Source organism: Adiantum capillus-veneris, chromosome 20, assembly GCF_014529385.1.
Source record: "Adiantum capillus-veneris isolate H3 chromosome 20, ASM1452938v2, whole genome shotgun sequence".
Taxonomy (NCBI): Eukaryota; Viridiplantae; Streptophyta; class Polypodiopsida; order Polypodiales; family Pteridaceae; genus Adiantum; species Adiantum capillus-veneris.
Genome location: NC_140950.1, coordinates 72,797,344 through 72,817,045, shown reverse-complemented (window position 1 = coordinate 72,817,045; position 19,702 = coordinate 72,797,344). Strand labels below are relative to the sequence as shown.

At 47.8% G+C, this 19,702-nt stretch overlaps 1 protein-coding gene across 1 annotated transcript in view; it reads right to left on the bottom strand.

Annotated features, from left to right (window-relative positions):
• Window positions 1-19,702, bottom strand: part of LOC147432726 (uncharacterized) — a 55,142-nt gene that overhangs the window by 31,657 nt on the left and 3,783 nt on the right. Inside the window, exon 2 of the mRNA XM_086491979.1 lies at window positions 11,085-11,248. Coding sequence (XP_086348105.1) covers window positions 11,085-11,248 — 164 coding nt within the window. The remainder of the gene's footprint in view (window positions 1-11,084; window positions 11,249-19,702) is intronic.

Here is a 19,702-nt window from a genome sequence, read left to right as displayed (position 1 = left end):
GTGCTTGTCGTACTTGAGGTGCTTGATTAAGGTGCTTGAGGTACTTGACCTATTGCATCATTAAGATGCTTGAGGTGCTTGACCTGCTGCATGATTAAGGTGCTTGAGGTGCTTTGACATGCTTGCCTGAGATGCTTGTGGGAACACCCCTAGTCCAAGTGCTTAGTCATGCTTGATGACTAAGGTGCTTGAGCACCAAAGGTCAAAAAGATCTCTACAAAGAGGGGGGCGAGCCCTTTTCTTAGGGGCTACAGAGAGAACACACACACTCTCTCTCAAAGAAATCCCAAGCTTAAAGAGGCAACAGGGACACATGTCAAGCCCCTACCCATGTTACCTCCATGAGGTGCTTTAACTCTATTGGCTAGGATTAAAAGGGGTCCAATGATAATTTACAACAATTATCTAGTTGTTTTTGCATTTATCAAGTCCTCTCTCTCAAAGGGGAAAGGGGGACACTTGTCCCAAGACTACACCTATTGCTAGAAATGGCCCAAGCTTGTGATTGGCTAGGCTTGGCATGAGCCAATGAGCTTCAATGATGAGCTAGAAGAGGGGGTCGACCTAGCAAGGAGGGGGGTTGCTTGCAAGATATACTCACCCACACACACTCACAAACACTCTCATTGTGTGCTATGCAAAGTGCAAGAGCTCCCTCTCCTTCTCCAAGCAAGTAGAGGTTGAGAGCCTACACCAACACTCTTGGCTATGGAGTGCAAATCCAACCAAGAGCCATGCTTCAATGCTTAAGCTTGCCATCTCCTTCTTCTTCATTACTATGCTATTATGTATGCTAGCAACAAGAGTTATGATAAGTGAGGAACTAATTCTTTCTCCTACGAAATGTTTCTTCTTTCTCTTCCCTACCCTCATTCCCTGCTAGCTCTCTCCACCTTCGAAGGTGTTTGAGGTCTTGGGACTGAGGCTTGGGATTGTTAAAGCTTCTCTTCAAGTTTATGTTATGTTTGTGATGCATGAAGCTTTCCATCTTCATTGCATCACCTAGGTCACAAGGAACACAAAGATTGTATTGTAACAAGTCTCTCTTAATGGGAGAAATCATAATACAAATGCCTATTGGAGGGGAGACCGGCTCCACATAAATCCGGTCCTCAACTGTTGTCATGTTCTCTAAATTCTCTCTCTTGCAAAAGTATTGTTCGTGCCAAGTTAACTAATTGCTATGATTATGTTGCTATCTTCAATTATGTTCACCCGCTATGCTCACAAAGTCATTTCTCAAAAGTACTCTCATTAATTTCCGCTACTCTCAAATTAAATAGGCCAATTCCATTATAGATTATGAACAGACTTTTGCTCCCACTTGTCGTATGACTACTGTTTGTTTTCTATGTGCATTGGCGGCTCATTTTGGTTGGGATGTACATCAGTTAGACATTGTTACTGCTTTCTAGGATGGTGACATATTTGAGGAAGTTTATGTAACGCAGCCTCGCGGTTTTGTCATGAAAGGACAAGAGAATAAGGTGTGCAAATGTAACAAAGCTTTGTATGGGTTGACACTCATTTGGTCAAACTAGGCTTTTGTAACAGTCCAACAAAAAGCACAACGTATGTCAAGCGTGAGGGCGATGTACTTCTCATTGTTGTTCTTTATGTGGATGATTTGTTGATCACTGGTTCCGATGAGGCACATATTGCTGAATTTAAGGCTGATCTGAATGCTTCTTTCAAGATGAAAGATTTGGGGCTATTGCATCATTACTTGAACATACAGTTTAAGCAGTGTCATGGTGGTATTTCCTTGTGTCAGAAAAGTTACATAGAGACATTGCTATGTAAGTTTGGACTTGAGGATTGCAAACCTATTGCCACTTCCATGGAAACAGGTTTGAAGTTGAGTCTACATGATGTTGGTGATCCTGCTGATGTCACTCTTTACCAAACTGCTATTGGATGCCTCATTTATGTATGCAACACGAGGCCGGATATTCAGTTTGCAGTCTCACAGGTCAGCAGATTTATGCATAGCCCAGGGTCTAAGCATTGGCAGGCTGTCAAGAGGATTTTCCGCTACTTGAGTGACACTTTACATCTTGGCTTGTTTTATCCCAAGGGGGGATCATTGCCACCAGACTTACATGCTTTTTCGGACTCACATTGGGCTGGTTGTTTTGACACGCGAGTGTTCACAAGTGGTTTTTGTTTTCACGCTTTGCAATTCATGTATATCATGGTTGAGCAAGAAGCAACCTATTGTGGCCAGTTCTAGTTGTGAGGTTGAGTACACGGCAGTCTTCACAGCTACGGTTGAGTGTGTATGGCTCAGACGCCTTATGGCTGATTTGAGTGTTGGACAGGACACTGCCAACACTATCTACACTGACAGTCAGAGCGCATTGGCAATTGCGTGGAACCCAGTTATTCATGCTCGTAGAAAGCACATTGAGGTGCATTTCCACTATGTCAAGGAGAGGCTCTCAGCAGGAGAGAACAGCTTGGCTTATGTGCCAACACAGGACAACCTTGCAGATCTTTTCACAAAGGCATTGTCTCTTGAGAAGTTCGAAGCTTTCCGCGAAGCTTTGGGCTTACTCCCCTTTGTGGACTGATCATGTGCTCAAGGCATGGCACTTCCCTTTACTCATGTGCCAGCTCTCGTTCACCGCATCACTCCAGGGGGGATTTGTTACCATATACATGTGGTAGTGATGTGTGTGAACACACTTAGGAGCGCCGGGGCATTTTTTCCCCTCTTTAGAAGGTTTTTTCCTCCGTGCATTGTATATACGCCCATTCATTCTAGGGCTATCCATCTTTCCATTGCACACTAAGTAATACACTCTCTATTGTGTGCCTTGAGCTTCCTTCGTCTTCTCCAAGCTGTGTGTGCCTTTTCCTGCAACCGGAATTCCAACAGAGAGTGCATGATATCCCGGAAGGTAGGATGCCCATAATTACCCGGAACGCGGAACGGGAACGGCAACGGGATCCCCGCGGAACGGGGGAACGGCTAGGGGTCTGGAACGGGAACGTCGCGGAACGGGAGGTATAAAAAACACCCAAATAGTGCAATTTTTAGCTCCTTGTGTTTAAATACAAGGAGTATTAGAGTGCTTTGACTCTAATACTCACAAAAAACTCGTTTTGAAGACCATTCAACCTTGCTATGACTAGATGATGAGAGAGAGAGAGAGAGAGAGAGAGAGAGAGAGAGAGAGAGAGAGAGAGATGGAGAGGGAGAGATTTGAGAGAGTGGGAGGGAGAGGAAGAGAGCTTGAAGGCTTGAATCCTTGAGCCTTTGAGAGAGTGAGTCTTGAGAGGGAGAGATCTTGAGAGTGAGAGGGAGAGAGCTTGAGCCTTGAGGATTAGCTTGTGAAGAGAAAGGGGGAGGGGGGTGCATTTTATGAGTCCTTGAGGCCTTGCACACTTTCAAAAGAAGCCCAAACATTTACTTCAATTTTTTCAATTTTTGCCAAATTTGTTTGTAGCCGTTGGCCGTTCCGGGGGCATTCCGGAACGGTCTGGGGGGATTTCGGAACGTTCCGGAACGGCCGTTCCGGTTTGCATTGGCCACCCGGAACGTCAGACATTCCGGGACGTTCTGGAACGTTCGGGAAGGGAACTACCCCCCGGAACGCCGGAACAGGGGCTAGGGGGCGTTCCCCGGTAACCTCTAAAAAGAGGCTCGTATTGGCCTCTGATAGAGAGAGAAATGAAATGATATATTAATGTCTTCAAGAGGCCAAAATGACCTATGAGACCAAAACATTACCAACCAGTGAATCTGATACCATGTCTGAGAGAGAGAGAGAGAGAGAGAGAGAGAGAGAGAGAGAGAGAGAGAGAGAGAGAGAGAGAAGGGGGGGTGGGGGGGGGATGACAAAATGAAATGAAATGATATATTAACATCTACGAAATGCCAAAATGACTATGAGACCAAACGTTACAATCGTATAAGATGACATACAATCATCTGAGATAAAGCATAAAAGGAAACATCCTAGATCCTAAAACAATCCCTATAGGAAAGGTAATGAAGCTGGTAGGCAAGTAGGATACAATCTCATGTTATAAACTGTAGGATGGGGGTATGGAAATGAGGAGGACACACTAATTGGGGAGAAAAAATGATGAGTCATCCCATGAACTCTCACATAGGCTGCTGCAGCATAGCATCAATCACCTTCATGGTGAAAAGCCGGGGAGGTCTCACCCAGTCTCTAGTGATGATACCTTCTATCCTCATGTGTGTATGCCGCCTATGCATAGATCTCAGAGGCCTTGGGCGGCTTGAACGATCAAGCAATATACCCTATATATATAAAGGGTATATTGTGTGTGTGTGTGTGTGTGTGTGTGTGTGTGTGTGTGTGTGTGTGTGTGTGTGTGTAGATAGATAGATAGATAGAGAGAGAGAGAGAGAGAGAGTATGTTAACGTCTGCAAAAGTATTCATGATGAAATGAAATGTATATTAACGTTTGCAAAAGACCTAAAAGGCCTATGAAACCAAAAGAGGTTACGTCACCATGATCTTATAATCCGTATCCTAGCATGAGAAAGATTAAACAAAATACCAAACAACCTACACAACAATGACATCACATAATGTCTCTCATAGGCCTATGCCTCATGGCCTCAATCTCCTTTTCTGTGAAGAACCTGGTAGGAGCCGCTCTATGCCTCAAGTTACACTAAGCTCTTCAAGAGAAGAGATCCTTCTCTCTTTGCAAGGAGAAGCCTCCACATCAAGAGGCTTTAGACCAGATCAAGCGAGAGCTAGTAGAGCTCAAGGCTCAGCAGGAGTCTAAAGCTTTGGTCTGGTGTAGCTCTTGTCGGTCTCCCGAGCATCCTCCGCACGAATGCCTGCTTCCAGCATACTGTCAATTCTGTGAAAAGTCTGGACATAAGGAAGGCATTGCGACAATTACAACTAAGCCTCGCTCCTACGCTTCAACAAGGGAGCCTCAGCTTCCTATTGCTAGGGCCGAACCCTATTCAAAGGAACTTCTGTTCCTTATTCCGAATTCTCGAGAATCAAGGTTCTCGCCTCTAGACCTCATCTTCCAGACTCAGACCATGGCATCCCTGCAACTCTTTTCCGACTCTCTTCCCAGAGTCCTCTTCATGCAAAATAACTCCACTTTCTCAAACGTCCTTCCCTGGGAATCTCAACTTCCAGGTCACAACTCCAGAGTTTATCTCTCTCCAATCCGTGGATCTACTCCCAAAGCTCAGGGTGCGAAACCCTTGGGCTAATCTGGCTCTAATTCCAGAGCGCTTTTCTCCTGCATAGGCTTATGCCTTCCTCTGCTCCTACTCCCTCGCAAAGAGGAAGTATACCTGCAAACAAACACTCAGAGATCATAACATGAAAAAATGTTACCTCCAAAGTCTCGATGCTCGAAATGCAACTCCGTTCTCGGAAAGCAATTCCCCGGAAGCATAGTTACCAGGAACGGGAAAACGGAACGGGAACGCGGAACAAAATGCCATTCCCTGTTACGGGTACTCACGTTTGAAACACGGAACGGGGATTCGAAACGGGAACTTGGATTGGGAACGTGGAACGGAGACCTGAAAACGGCCATTCCCTGTTACTATGCCCGGAAGAGGTCTCTGTGTAGAGAATCCTCTCTTCCAATCTTAAACACAAAAAAGGTGTGCTCTCGGGTTCCTTCTCATAAATCAGCCTCGTCTATGGCGTTTATGGGCTGAAAACAGAGAAGAACAGCAGCTCATCGTGACGGAAACTTGCTCCGTACGTTCTTCTTCGCGATGGAATTCGTGCACTAGGTCTTGGCGTCATCCAGTACACTCGGGGCAGTCATGGGCACCACCGGCGGCTTCGACTCCATGGCTGAAAATCAGCAACAGCCCGTGAGTGTATTGCTCCTGCAAGCCGGCAGGAATAGGGCCACCTTGCCAGCAGGAATAGGGGAGGGAGTGGGGCGCCAAAGAGAGGGAGAGAGGGAGCTGAGAGAGAGAGAGAAAGAAAGAAAGAAAGAAAGATTTTTAACGTCTATGTCAGGCCGAAATCGGCCTATGAGACAAATCAAATGTACATGGTGTGTATGTCATCCGTCTATCGGAAAGACAAATGAAACAAAACTGATACAAAACTGAACTGAATGTAGGTAGTGGAGTATCTGAGGAGGGATGGAGCTCTATCTCTAGGGGTAGAGAGAGAGAGAGAGAGAGAGAGAGAGAGAGAGAGAGAGAGAGAGAGAGAGAGATGAAATGAAATGAAACGTTATATTAACGTCTTCAAAAGGCCAAATTCACCTACGAGACCAGAAAGTTACAATGCGGTGGATCTGATACAAAGTCAGAGTAACAAAATAACAAAATAACAAAACAAAAATACTATGAGATCCTAAGCTGGTCGATGTGAACTAAGCAAAATGAGCAGCTGGCTGGGATAGCTAAATAGCTAAATCACAAGAGATCCAGCATCAGTCGCTGGCGGATCTTATCAATCTCCTCCATGGTCAGTAGTCTGACCGGGCGTCGTGCATGCCTGGCCAGAGTGCTCCGAATCTTCTGATGTAGCCTTCGTCGATGCTGTGTAGTCCTCCGCAGTCGTGGGCACCTGGATCTCCCCAGCTCAATCGCTCGGTCGATCAATGTGCCTCTAGTGTGAGACGAATGTGAGCTCTGCTGTGGGAGTAGCTCCTGCGGCTGTCCAGTGTCTGCTCTAAAGAAATCTGTGATCCGTCTCTAAGACTGGCTAGCCTCTCCACTCATCAAGCTATCTCTGTGTCTACGCAGCTCGAGCAAGAACAGACCAAGGCATCTCTGATCCTGGTATCCCATGACTCTGGAGAGTGGTCCAAAACCCTCTCTAAACAAGCAATGGAAGCGGCCTCGTATCTCGTAGCAGACGGGGCAGCGGCATGTGTAATGCAACTCTATCTTAGGCTCCATGTCATACAAAGGGCATGTCCTGGCCTCCGTTGGTACTCTACTATATCTCCCAGTCTCAATCCGCAGTTGGTGAAAAGATGTGTGTATCTGGCCAATAGCACATCGTATCCCAGGAGACAAGTGGGTGTCCATGTATCTAGGTCTCGTCACAAAACCATCCTCCATAAGCTGGACAAGATGCTCTCTGTAGAAAGCCATCTTCGTGCCTAGCTCCTGTGTTGGCTGTGTCCATGTCCTCCTGGTGTCTAGCTGAGTCAAGTCTTGGCGGATGAGCCTGGTGATCTCGGACTGTGTAAGAGTGAGAGATGGTTCCTTGAAGGGTGGCAACCTGTCTATGCTGAGCCCATGCACCTGAAACCATGATGTCATCTCCCCATACCAGCATGTTGTATCTCCCTGCGTGGCTAACTGTCGAGAGGACTCAAGTGCAAGGTGGGCATATCTGTCTATAGGAAGTTCCCACATGCGGTCACAGGTGTATGAAGGAGACTGATCTGGTAAGCACCTCAACCACTAGTGGGGGGGCCGCTAGCTCTACTCGGATAATGGCACGTGGTACTGAGGCCTTGGCTCTAATCAGCCGCGAGATCATAGAGACGAGAGGTTTCTCCATGCGCCCCCATCCATCAGTGCGACCCGACCTCCCGTGATGATCCAATGAAGGTCCCCATATCTCAGCTCCATAGAGCAATGCAGAAGTCACCAGAGTGTCAAAGAGCCAGAGCTTCGTCCGAGGCTCCTGAAACTGAACCTGCGAACACATCCTCTCCAATCTACCCAATGTTGCATGGGCTCTAGTCAACCTGGTCTCTACTGCTCTTCTTAGTGAGAATGCAGGTCCGCTAAAAACCACTCCAAGGTAAGTGTAAGCTGTTGTATACTCCACAGTCTCCTGGTTGTATGTGAATGTAGGTGCTGACCTCCTGATCCATTGTGGGGTGGTATTAAACACCATAACCTTGGTTTTACCAAGGTTGACAGACAAACCACTTTCGTGGGCAAACCTATGCAAAGCATACAAGTGACGTTGTATCCCCTCCAGAGATTCGGAGATCAACACAATATCATCAGCATATAACAAAAGCAGAATCCAAGTCCCTGCCAGCTGTGCACCTCTATCACCATCGCTCTCAATGTAGTCAGAAACCTCATCCACATACATATCGAATAGAGTAGGAGAAAGTAGGCAGCCCTACTTCACCCCAATAGTGGAAGGAACCGGTGTAGATAGTCCCTCAGAGGTGCGTACATGCCCTACTACTCATCTGTACAATGCCATGATCCCCCAAATGAGCTCTGTGGGTACTCCCATCTCCTGTAATCTGTGCATCAATCTAGCTCTGGGTACTGTGTCAAAGGCTTTGCGGAAGTCCAAAAAGCTACAATAGATCCGTCTCCCATGAGATCTGCCCTCCTCAATGATGGCCCTGAGTGTCAAGATATGGTCAAGAGTAGAAAAGCCTCTCCTGAACCCTGCCTACCCAGCTGCGCGCATTCGTTCCATCTCTGCCCATCTACTCAACTGCTGCTCAAGAATGGATGTGTACAACCGTGCCAGTGTGTGTCCAATCATGATAGTGCGATAATTCCAAGGCTCCATAGGGTCTCTTGACTTGAAGATAGGTACAATCGTAGATAGGTTCCAAGTATCAGCAAGCCCTAACACATGGCATGGTTAAACATAACTGCTAGAAGCTCTACTAGTAGATTTGTGGCATGCATGAAGTGCTCAACCACTAAGCCATCATGATCATATACTCTCCCAGTCCTCATCTTGTCAATTTCTTTCTTCACCATCTCAGCGGTGAAAAAAGCACATGTGTGTGGGCATGGATCGGGGGGGGGGAAGGGGTGGCTGTCCAGGTACTGTGTACAAAGATGATGCGTACTGACCCCAGGTCTCTGTAGAGGTATTAGGGGGGCGGGGGGGGGGGGGGGGGGGATTGCTCATGAAAGAGCCGCCATGCCTCACGCGAGTCCTGACACAAGAAAAGTTGGTATAGATCCTGCTCTAGTCAAGCCAAAAATGCCCTCTTCTTCCGCCGCACTAGGCGTCGGAAGTCAATCTGTGACTGTCTGTGAGTGATGTCCCCCAAAAGCACCTCCCTCTGAAGTCTAGCTCTAGTCTCTTGCTGCATTCCTCATCATACCGGCTGTTCTGAGGCATGCTCCCTGAACGGCGTCTCTGCTCAAGCTGAGTAAGTGGGTATGCCTCTGTTGCTGCATCATGTAATGTCTGTGTCAATATAGTAGTAAGCTCCTCCAGAGGTCGCCCTGGTTCCTCAATGCATAGGCGTCTGTAGATCCCGTCTATGTATACAAAATCCGTCTCCCGCGTGAAGGCGTAGCGAGTAGGGGCTGCTACCCGTGGCCTGTGTGCTACACTGAACTAAAGCATGATCCACTGCCACCCCAACCGGTCTTGGCCCAACTGTGAGATCCTGGATACTAGAGATGAGATTCGGTTGTACCATGACATAATCCATTGTGCTGGCTCCATGTCTGTGCGGAAAGCATGTGAAAACTCCCGTAGCAAGAAATCTTTGTAGGCCATTCAAGATGGCCGGTCCATGTGCAGTGCCCATGTCTATCAGGTGTCGCCCATACTCAGTATATTCCACATCCTATGATAGTCTGGACAGGCCCGTCTCTACAACATCTAGCTCTCTCAACATCTCCTTTGAAGTATCATAGAATACTGTCTGGTGATGGGCAGTCCTAGCATTGAAGTCCCCTAGAATGATAATGTCACCATCTCTAGAGAACTCCCATATGTCATCATCCAAAATAGAAAAGGGGACCCGTCCTCTGGGTGATGCATAAACTGACGTACTCGGAGGAAAGTAGCAAATAGCGATGTAAAGATATCTGCCTGTCTCTGCTCTCAATCTCACCCACATGTACCTAGTCTGCTCATCCCTGCGGGCTATATGTATCAATGGCTGCAACTCCTCTCTAAATAGCAATGCCACTCCCCCTGAGCCCCGTCCTCTGTGCTCTTATTGTGTCTCCTGTCTATAAGCTGTCTCCCATCTGTATCCATTGATGTGAGGCATAGATTTCCCAGGGGCCTGATGTGTCTCAGAGTAGAAGATGATGTCTCTTCCAGTAAAACTATCCTCAAAAGCACCCACATCAAGACGCATAGATCCATTACAATTCCAGGCAGCAGCTTTGAGTGTGGTCCCATAAGTCTCGCACTGTCATGTGGAGCGTCGCTCCAGTATTACCATTCTTTTATCTCGGTAAAAGGCAATCTTGCCTTTGCCCCTTGCCGCTCTAATCTCCGGCATTACCTCCTGCATATGAGCGATCTGCGAGAGGGTAAGACCATCCCCGAGAAAGATGCCCGTCTCTTTAAGAGTTGGCCTTTTCTTCAAAAAGACCTTCGCTTCCATGGAGGGAAAACCGAGGATGAGTGCCCTTTCTTTTGAGGTTTTCCCATTGCTTCCATTTTTCTTTATGTTGCCCACTCCCCAAGCTCTTGTGTGAGTCGGCTCAGGAACCCCCATCAAGGCCATGAGTTCTTTTACCTCTTCGTCCACATTGTCTTTATCTTTAAGACCGCAAATTCTCACATGTAAAGCGCGCACACGTCTTCTTTGCTCCTCCTCTAGTATCCGATTAATAATAGTGGGTGTGGACGTGGACGTTATTTCCTTGCCTTTTCCTTTCTTGGCAACCTCGATCCATTTCTCGGCTTCATCCGCCTTCTGTTGAGTTTTTGTAAGAACACCTACCCAAGAAGTCGTCATCTCTTTGTGTTGCTCTTCGCCCTCTTTCATGGCCCGTACTTGCTCCTTGATCATGTTAATTTCTTCGATTACTGAGGGTTGCAATTCGCCCTCTTCTAGTGTGTTTCTTGATCGTGCTTCAGTGAGATCCTTCTTGCGTGACGCAATCTCTTCATCCTGAGTCGTCACAAGATCTTCCAATGCATTTATTTATCTTGCTTTCTTGGATCAACACGCGTCCTTCGAGCATTTTTATTGTGCCCAATAGATTGCGGTTCATCTTGGTAATGGTCTCCGTCATTTTTCTCTTTGCACTTTTGAATGGCATCCTCTAAGGGGCCGGCCTTATCATTCTACTTCCTCATGCTTAATCGCCGCCCGGAAAACGAGAGCCACTAAGCGCACATATGTTTCCACACTGCATACATTGTCTCCCGCATCAAGCATACATTTTACGTACCCTTGCAATTTCTACAAAAAAGTCTGCAATCTGAATTTTCTTGAGTTTTCTGAATTTCTGAATTTCTGCCTGCCAACTCTGAGAATTTCGGAAAATTTTGAAAAATTGCTGGAAAATTCCCTGCAGTGTGAATTCGAAAACCCTCTTGCAGATTGGACTTGTACCTGCCCAGGAGAGGGGAATGCAAAGCAAAGCAGAAAATGCAGGGGCAGCGGGGCTGGCTGGTCGAGGGGGGGGGGATGGTTGAGCGAGGGGGAGCGCGAGGAGGTGTGTGTGTGTGTGTGTGTGTGTGTGTGTGTGTTGGGGGGGGGGGGGGGAGCGCGAGGGGGTGTGGCAGGGAGGGAGAGCAACGCTACAGGGGCGAGGCAGGGGGGGTAGAGAGAGAGAGAGAGAGAGAGAGAGAGAGAGAGAGAGATCGCATGCAGCCAAAGGAGCAGCGCTGGTCCTTTTTTTTAAATTGTTTGAGTGCTCTCCTGTCTTCTCTTTTTTTTTTAAAGATTGGCTGCCCACTTAATAAGTGGGCGGCCGGCCTATTTTTTAAAGTCTGAACCTGCCCAAAAACTCAATCAAACCTTATAAGTTGAAAACCTCCTGACCCTCTGGATGTGTTCTTGCATGTACACACCCTGTGTATGGACTCCCACTGAAAACCATGTATGCATGGTAAGCTCCTCTAATCATGACCTCCTCTAGCCTCTCTGGATGTGTCCATAGGTCCCTGTTGCAGTTCCAAAATGCAAGGTATGTCTCCTCATAGTGTGTCCCATAGGCCACGAGTCCCTTTGGTTTGTCCTTGCCATCACTAATGACCCGATCGCCACTGTAAGAAGATCCTTTCTCTCTTCACGTTCTTGGAGTACTTTAGGCATGCATGCTTGCCTATGTTCCACTTGCATCTTTGTAAGGTCATCATCAAGGTAGATAAGATAGGAGCGCGTAGGATTACCCTCTTCCGAATGAAGAGGGCTCTTGCTTCTTCTAAGTGAAATTGGAGGATGAGAGACCTCTTCTTGGTTAAATCTTTGCTTGATCTCCATGCTTTGGTGAAGGGAGTTGTCTTTTCTTCCTTGTTCCCAAGTTTGGTACATAGCTCTCTTAACATCTTTTTCGGGTGTAGAGTCCTCCTCCAGTATGCCAATGACACGTATGGTCAGTGGACCGGCATGTCGCATCTTCTCCTCCTCGAAAGTGGTGTGCAAGAGGAGAATCTCTTCTTTGTGTGCCTCTACTTTTGCCTCCTTTTTAATGTTCTTCTTGATCATTCTTTGGTGGCCTCTAGCTTCCCGTCAACACTCTTTGTGAGGGCTTTGGTGAGCTCCTCTTTGATGGCATCTTTTGTTCCGGTGCATCTTTTGTTCCGGTGTTGATCTCTTTCTCCTTGGTGGTGAGGGATGCCATCGAGGCCTTGAGAATGGCCATTTGATCTCACATCTCCTCCTCCTCCTTCAATTCCTCTTGGGTTTTCTTCCATGTCTCGGCCTCCTCCTTTCTTTCCTTCTCCAAAATCTCCTACTCTTTCCTCCGTTCCTCTTTTTCCTTGGTCAATGCCTCCACCTCTCTTTCACGCTTTGGATGATGGTGTTGAGAGATGAGTCGATCGCCTTCTTGTTGTCTTTGGTGGAGGCAGCCATTTTGTCTTCAAGTTTGGCCATCTCCTCTTTCGTGGAATTCTTTGCCATGTCAGTGTGGGATTAATGTGTGTGTGTGTGTTGGATGCGGCGGGGGGCCGCGGGGTGGGGGGGGTCGGGAGGGGTTTGTGGGGGGGGGGGGGGGGGGGGGGGGGGGGGGGGGGGGGGGGGGGGGGGGGGGGGGGGGGAGGGGTGTTATACATTGTGGGTGTGGGCGGCGGCGGTAGCACAGATGAGAGAGAGAGAGAGAGAGAGAGAGAGAGAGAGAGAGAGAGAGAGAGAGAGAGAGAGAGAGAGAGAGAGAGAGAGAAATGATATATTAACATCTTCAAAAGGCCAAAATGACCTATAAGACCAAGCTATTACAACATAATGAATCTGATACCATGTCCGGAATCAAAGAATTGAAACTAAAAATACAACTACTACAAGCTGGGACTCTATGGATGTGACACCTAATACAAAAGGTGCCCAGTACAATGTGTAGTACAACGAGAAAAGGGGGGGGGGGGGGGGGGGAAGAAGATATGGTAGAGATCCATCCTCATCTGCACTCTGGACGCCGAGACAGTATGGCTCGAATCCTCTGTTGTAGTCTTCGTCGATATTGTGTAGCTCCTCTCGTCAATCGCGGTCGTCTAGATCTCCCTAGCTCCAATGCTCGGTCTATGAGAATGCCAGTAGTGGTAGTATGAGTGCCGGCAGAGCTTTGCAATGGTGGCTGCTCCTTTAGGTGTCCAATATCTAGTGTAAAGAAATCTGTAATCTGTCTCTAGGATTGTCTCTCTCCAGCTCTCCTCAATAAAGTGTCTCTATGCCTATGTAGCTCAAGTAGATACACTCCAAGACATTTCTGATCCTCATAACTCATGACCCTTAGGCCCAAAACCCTCCCTGAATAGACAATGAAAACGGTCTCATATCTCATAGTACATTGTGCAATGACATATGTAATGTAACTCTGTCTGTGGCTCTAGATGACATAAGCGGCATATCCTACTATCTGCTGGTATCCCTCTGAATCTGCCAATCTCAATCTCGAGCTGATGTGAGGATGTGCGTATCTGGCCAATGGCACAACGCAAACCCCGAGAAAGATGTGTGTCCATATAGCTAGGTCGAATCACAAACCCATCCCTTCTGAGGTGGAGAAAATGCTCTCTATAGAAAGCCACCTTCGTGCCCAACTCCTGTACCGGCTCTATCCATGTCCTCCTTGTGTCCACCGGGATCAGATCCTGACGAATGAGTCTAGTAATCTCCACTCGTGTCAGAGACATCAAGGGTGCCTGTAGAGAGTATTGAAAAGGAGGCAGCCTGTCCATGGTGAAACCATGTGTCTGAAACCATGATGTCATCTGTGCATACCAACATGATGTATCCCCCTGTAGAGCTAACTGTCTAGAGGACTCTAGGGCCAACCTGGCATATCTATCTCTAGTAGTATCCCATAGGTTGTGTACAAAGGAGACTGATCTGGTCAGCGCCTCAATCTCCAATCCTCCCAAAGCCGCATAAGCTCTAGTCAGTCTAGTCTCTGCTTCTCTTCTCAAAGAAAATCTCGGCCCAGTAAAGACTACCTCCAGGTAAGTGTATGCATCTGTATACTCCACAATCGCCTGACCATATGTGACAGTAGGTGCTGATCTCCTAAATCCATTGTGGTGTGGTGTTAAACACCATAACCTTGGTTTTACCAAGGTTTACACACAATCCACTAACCTCTGCAAAACTATGTAGTGCATCCAAATGTCACTGCATACCCACTGGTGAGTCAGATATCAACACAATATCATCAGCATATAACAACAATGGGATCCACGTCCCTGCTAGCTGGGCACCTCTGTCACCCTCTCTGTCAATGTAATCAGACACCTCATCAACATACATACCAAATAGAGTAGGAGACAATAGCAGCCCTGTTTCACCCCAATAGTAGAGTGAACTAAATCAGATACTCTTCCAAAGTGCGTACATGTCCCATCACTAATTTGTACCCAGCCATAATCCCCCAAATCAACTCTATGGGCACCCCCATCTCCTGCAGTCTGCGCATCAATCGAGATCTTGGTACCATGTCAAATGCTTTGCGGAAACCCACAAAGCTACAATAAATCCGTCTCTCATGTGACTTGCCCTCCTCAATGATGGCTTTGAGTATCAGAATATGATCAAGAGTGGAGAAACCCCTCCTGAAACCAGCCTGACCCTTTGCTCGTACACCCTCACCCTCTATCCAATTACTCAAGTGCTGCTCAAGAATGGATGCATACAACCGTGCCAATGTGTGTCCAACCATAATAGTGCAGTAGTTCCCAAACTCTATAGGATCACCTGCCTTGAAGATAGGCACAATAGTAGACAACCTCCAAGTCTCAGGTAACCCCTCACACACGGCATGATTGAACAACACTGCAAGAACCTCCATCAACATATCCCTAGCATGTATAAAGTGCTCCGCTACTAGACCATCATGATCATATGCCCTCCCGGTCCTCATCATGTCAATGGCCCTCTGTACCATCTCAGTGGTAAAGAAGGTGCTCGTAGCTGGGCATGGCTCTGTAGGCTGGAAGGGGTTCCTGTCCAGGAACCGTATATAACGATGTCGCATATTGGCCCCACACATCAGGTGAAGTAATCACTGGGGGAGGGGAGTGCTCATGAAAGAGTCGTCGTGCCTCTTCTGAGTCCCTACTCAAGAACATATGATATAAGTCTCGCCCCATCTGAGCCAGGTAAGCTCGCTTCTTCTGTCGCACAAGGCACCGGGAAGCAATCCGAGACTGTTTGTAGGTAATGACTCCTAAAAGAAGATCCCTCTGAAGCGGGGCTCTCATCTCTTTGCACTCCTCATCATACCAACTATAATGGGGCATGCTCCCAGAATGTCGTCTACTGCCACGGCTGAGTGTGTGGGTATGCCATTGATGCAGCACCATGCAGTGTCTCAGTCAGTAGAGTGGTGCACTCCTCAACTAAGAGGCATGTATCAGATGTGCCTTCCCATAGACGGCCGGTCCCAGATCTCCTCTGTATAAACGGAATCAGTCTCTAGTGTAAATGTATAGCAGGTGTGTGACCTGCCTCCTGATGTTTGGGATGTACTATACTGAAATGAAACGGACAGTGTCAAAAGAGCATGATCCACTGCTACACCCATTGGCCTGGCCAGGGACAAAGCTCGGCTGTGTCATAACATAGTCTACTGTACTAGCCCCATGTCTGTGTGGAAAGCATGTGAAACCGGTTGCTCCAGAAAATCGTTGTAAGCCATTAAGTATGGCTAACCCATGTGTAGTCGTCATCTCTCCATGAGGTATCTCCCATATTCCGTCTGCTCTCTGTCATGTGAGCGTCTATCAAGCCCCAACTCACCCACATCCAGCTCTCTAAGCATCTCATTTGAAGTGTCATAGAAGACTGTCTGAGAGTTGCCCGTTCGGGCATTGAAGTCCCCTAGGAGAATGATATCACCATCACTAGAAAACTCCCATATGTCATCGTCTAGTATAGAGAAAGGCGACTGCCCTCTGGATGCAGCATATACTGACGTACTGGGAGGAAAGTAACAAATGGCAATGTATAGAAGTCGACCTGTGTCAGCTCTCAGTCTCACCCAAATGTGTCTAGCATGCTCATCTCTCCGTACAATATATAGTAGTGGTTGTAGCTCCTCTCTAAATAGCATTGCTACTCCTCCTGAACCTCTACTCCTTTGCTCAGATCTCGTAGTTGTCCTATGGACTATATCCCACCTGTAGCATGGATAGTGTGTCGTGCTCTCTACAGTGGGTGCTCCTCAGTGCAATGTGCGTGACATCTCACTTGAAACAAATTGAAACCATAGGAAACAACAGATAACAGCAAATCAAACTAGAGACACAGCAGCAGACCAGAACATTTAGACTCGACTATCTCAAAGGAACGAGTACAGACTCTGGCATGGCAGCACACTCAGCTCCAGCCTAGAACTCACGGGTACAATGGGTGTGTCGAGGCTCAGATGTGCAGGGATGGTGCAGACGTGCTGTATATAGACTCACTACTCTAGACGACGACGCTGGACCTTATATGAAGAAGATGATAATGATGACCCAACAGCTACTACTCATATGTACAATCATAAAGAGCCACCAACGGCTCATAAATGTCATTCATCTAGGTCTATCTCCAAATTGAGTGGTGGTGGTGACCTGGCCACGATGTCCACTAGACCACCGTCCCTATCCCTGCCACATGTCACTGTGAAAGAAAACCACTAGGTACCGCATCTGTACATCTTTCTTGAAGCAGGTTCTAGGCCCAACCATGACCTTACATGCCTCAAAAGTGGAGTTAAAAACACTGCACTGCTTGCAAACGCCTTAAGCCTTTGAATAGGCACGTTGCATAGTCCAAGAATCCCAATTGGCAAAACAGAATGAGGCTCCACAGCAAAAAGATATGCTCGGTTTGGATCCAGCGCATCTTTATCCTCCATAACCATAGTGAGAGGAAAATGGTGGTGGGACAGTCACATCAGTCCCAAGAGCTCCAAATGGCTGCAAGAAAATCTTGGAGAGATGGATTCCAAGGTGAATGCCATGCTGAAAATTATAGAGGAGGATGTAAATTCATTCGCCAAGCGTGCAGAAATGTATTACAAAAGAAGGCCAGAGTTGGTAAACCTGGTGGAAGAATTTTATCGGACATACCGGGCTCTCGTGGAGAGGCATACGTTTCTCACAACAGAGCTTCGTCAAAACATAGCAGTTGCACTCCAAGCTCAATTAGGCACTTCATACACCACTCCTAATTTACCTAGTGATTTGTATGGAAGGCCTAATCATGATGGGCTCGACATTACCAGCCTAACATCCCACACTTTCCCAAGGGCATTGGATTTTGATGAAGACAGCCCGATTGATTTTTCTGCTAAGAAGTTGACCGATGAGGAGGATGCGCCTTCTGCAAGCTCCACGGGGCGAGGGCTGGGTAAGGGGCGAGGGTGAGTGGCAGGGGGACTAGGGACGAGGGGCGGGTAGGGGGGGGCGAGGGGGAGGTACTAGGTGTGAGGGCTGGTGAGGGGGGGACTAGGGGCGAGGGGTGGGTAGGGGGGCGAGGGGGAGGACTAGGGGCGAGGGTGAGTGGGTGGGAGGCGAGGGATGGCAAGGGCGAGGGCTGGTGAGGGGGAGACTAAGGGCGGGTAGGGAGCGAGGATGAGTGGGTAGGGGGACAAGGGGTAGGTAGGGGGGCGAGGGTGAGTGGGGTTGGGTAGGGTGAAGGGGGAGAAGGGTGGGTAGGGGAGAGGGGGGGAAATGGTGGGTAGGGGCGAGTGAGTGTGAGGGGGTGGGTAGAGGTACTGTAAAGGTTGTACATAGAGCATAGAGCAGTTGGTGGAGAAGCGAAAACTGAATTTGTCCAGCTTGTGAAAGAGACACTTTTGGTGGTATACCAATGTCAGACTGAGTAGAAGAAATACTGAGTAAAAGATAGCCGTACACACACTGATCTTCCCCGAAGTTTGACACCCTGCGCTTTGAAAACCATCTGCTAATGAGTCTAATCTTATCCGCTGTGACACAGATCGTAGCAAATGTGATTGATCACTCTGCATATGGTCTAGTAGTGCCGGTGGGGCTTCAAAAACTACAAAGTTTAGTCCCTTTATGGGGTCTTGAGTGGGCACTGCTGAAGGTAGGTGAAGAATGTCCAACGTCTAGTAGTAGAAAAGAGACATCATGAGTTGGAGTGGCATCCACTTTGAAAGCGACATCTTCGTGTTGTAACTCGCCTTAAAGAAGCTTGGTGGGGGGGTAGTATAGCAAACACAGAGGATAACTTTGGTTTGGTCGGAGAGTCAGACATAGACATGGATGGGGTTGAGTTTGAGGTGTGTCGGAACTCCTGTAGATCTTCTACATTGGCTGCTGGCTTAGGCGGCTCGTTGGGCTCATCTTCATCTGAAAATGTGGAGGAGTTTGTATCCTCGGGCAAAGGCAAAGGTTGACTCCATAACAAGGCATAGACCTGGTAGCTTCCAACCACTCCAGCAGATCTTCATCTGGACCGTCAGGTGGAGCAAGTTGTTCTTGTTCAGGGTTAGTTTCCATTGACAAAGAAACTTGCTGCACAACGGGATCCATGCCTCCTTCTAAGCGAATGGGTTGCATCGGGGAGCCAGGAGTATGTATCCACATGGCATCATTTCCCCAATCATGAAGTGCTTTAGTGTGTTGCAGCCATGGTCTACCAATGAGCAAGGGAAATCCGCCCTCAGCCTGGGGAAGACGAACCACGGTCAACAACAAAATCCAAGTTAAAAGTAAAACCTTGTACCTACAGAGGCACATTGTCCACTATGCCCACTGAGTAGATTGTCCATTCATCGGCCAAATTAACTGTGCAGAGAGCAGAGCGAGTAGGCTGTAGACCTAGAGCTAACATAGTGAACTCAGGCATCAGGTTGATGCCAGATCCACCATCCACTATCACTCCAGAGAATTGCCGCCCCAATACGGACATGGTGAGACGAGGGCTTCTATAATCAGTGAGGGGAGCAGCGGGATGGGATATCATATAGGACTTTGATGGTCGTACTAAGAGGTGCCCACCACTAGGACTTGCTCCGAGGTAAAGTGATTGAATAACAGCAAGGCTGTCACTTCTAAAACTCGCATCTAGTTGCAGCATGTCATAGAGGGACACTTGTTGGAAGGTGTTCTTCAAGACTGTCTCTCCTGTAAGCTTTTCTTGTTCTACCAGTGGTTTCTCTGGTCCCTTTATCTTCTATAGATCGGAAACTGCTTCCAAGAAAGCTTCATCAATATCGGAGAGCAAAGATTTGGATTCTTTCTTGGCACTGGGGGATGGCTTGTCAACAGCTGAAGGCACGGTATCCACTGTTGTGAGAATGTGTGGGGGAGTTGAACATGCTGGAATGCTAAGACCGAGAGCGGCTATGTGGGCCCGAGTGAGGACACCCGATGGCTCCTCTACCAACTGCAA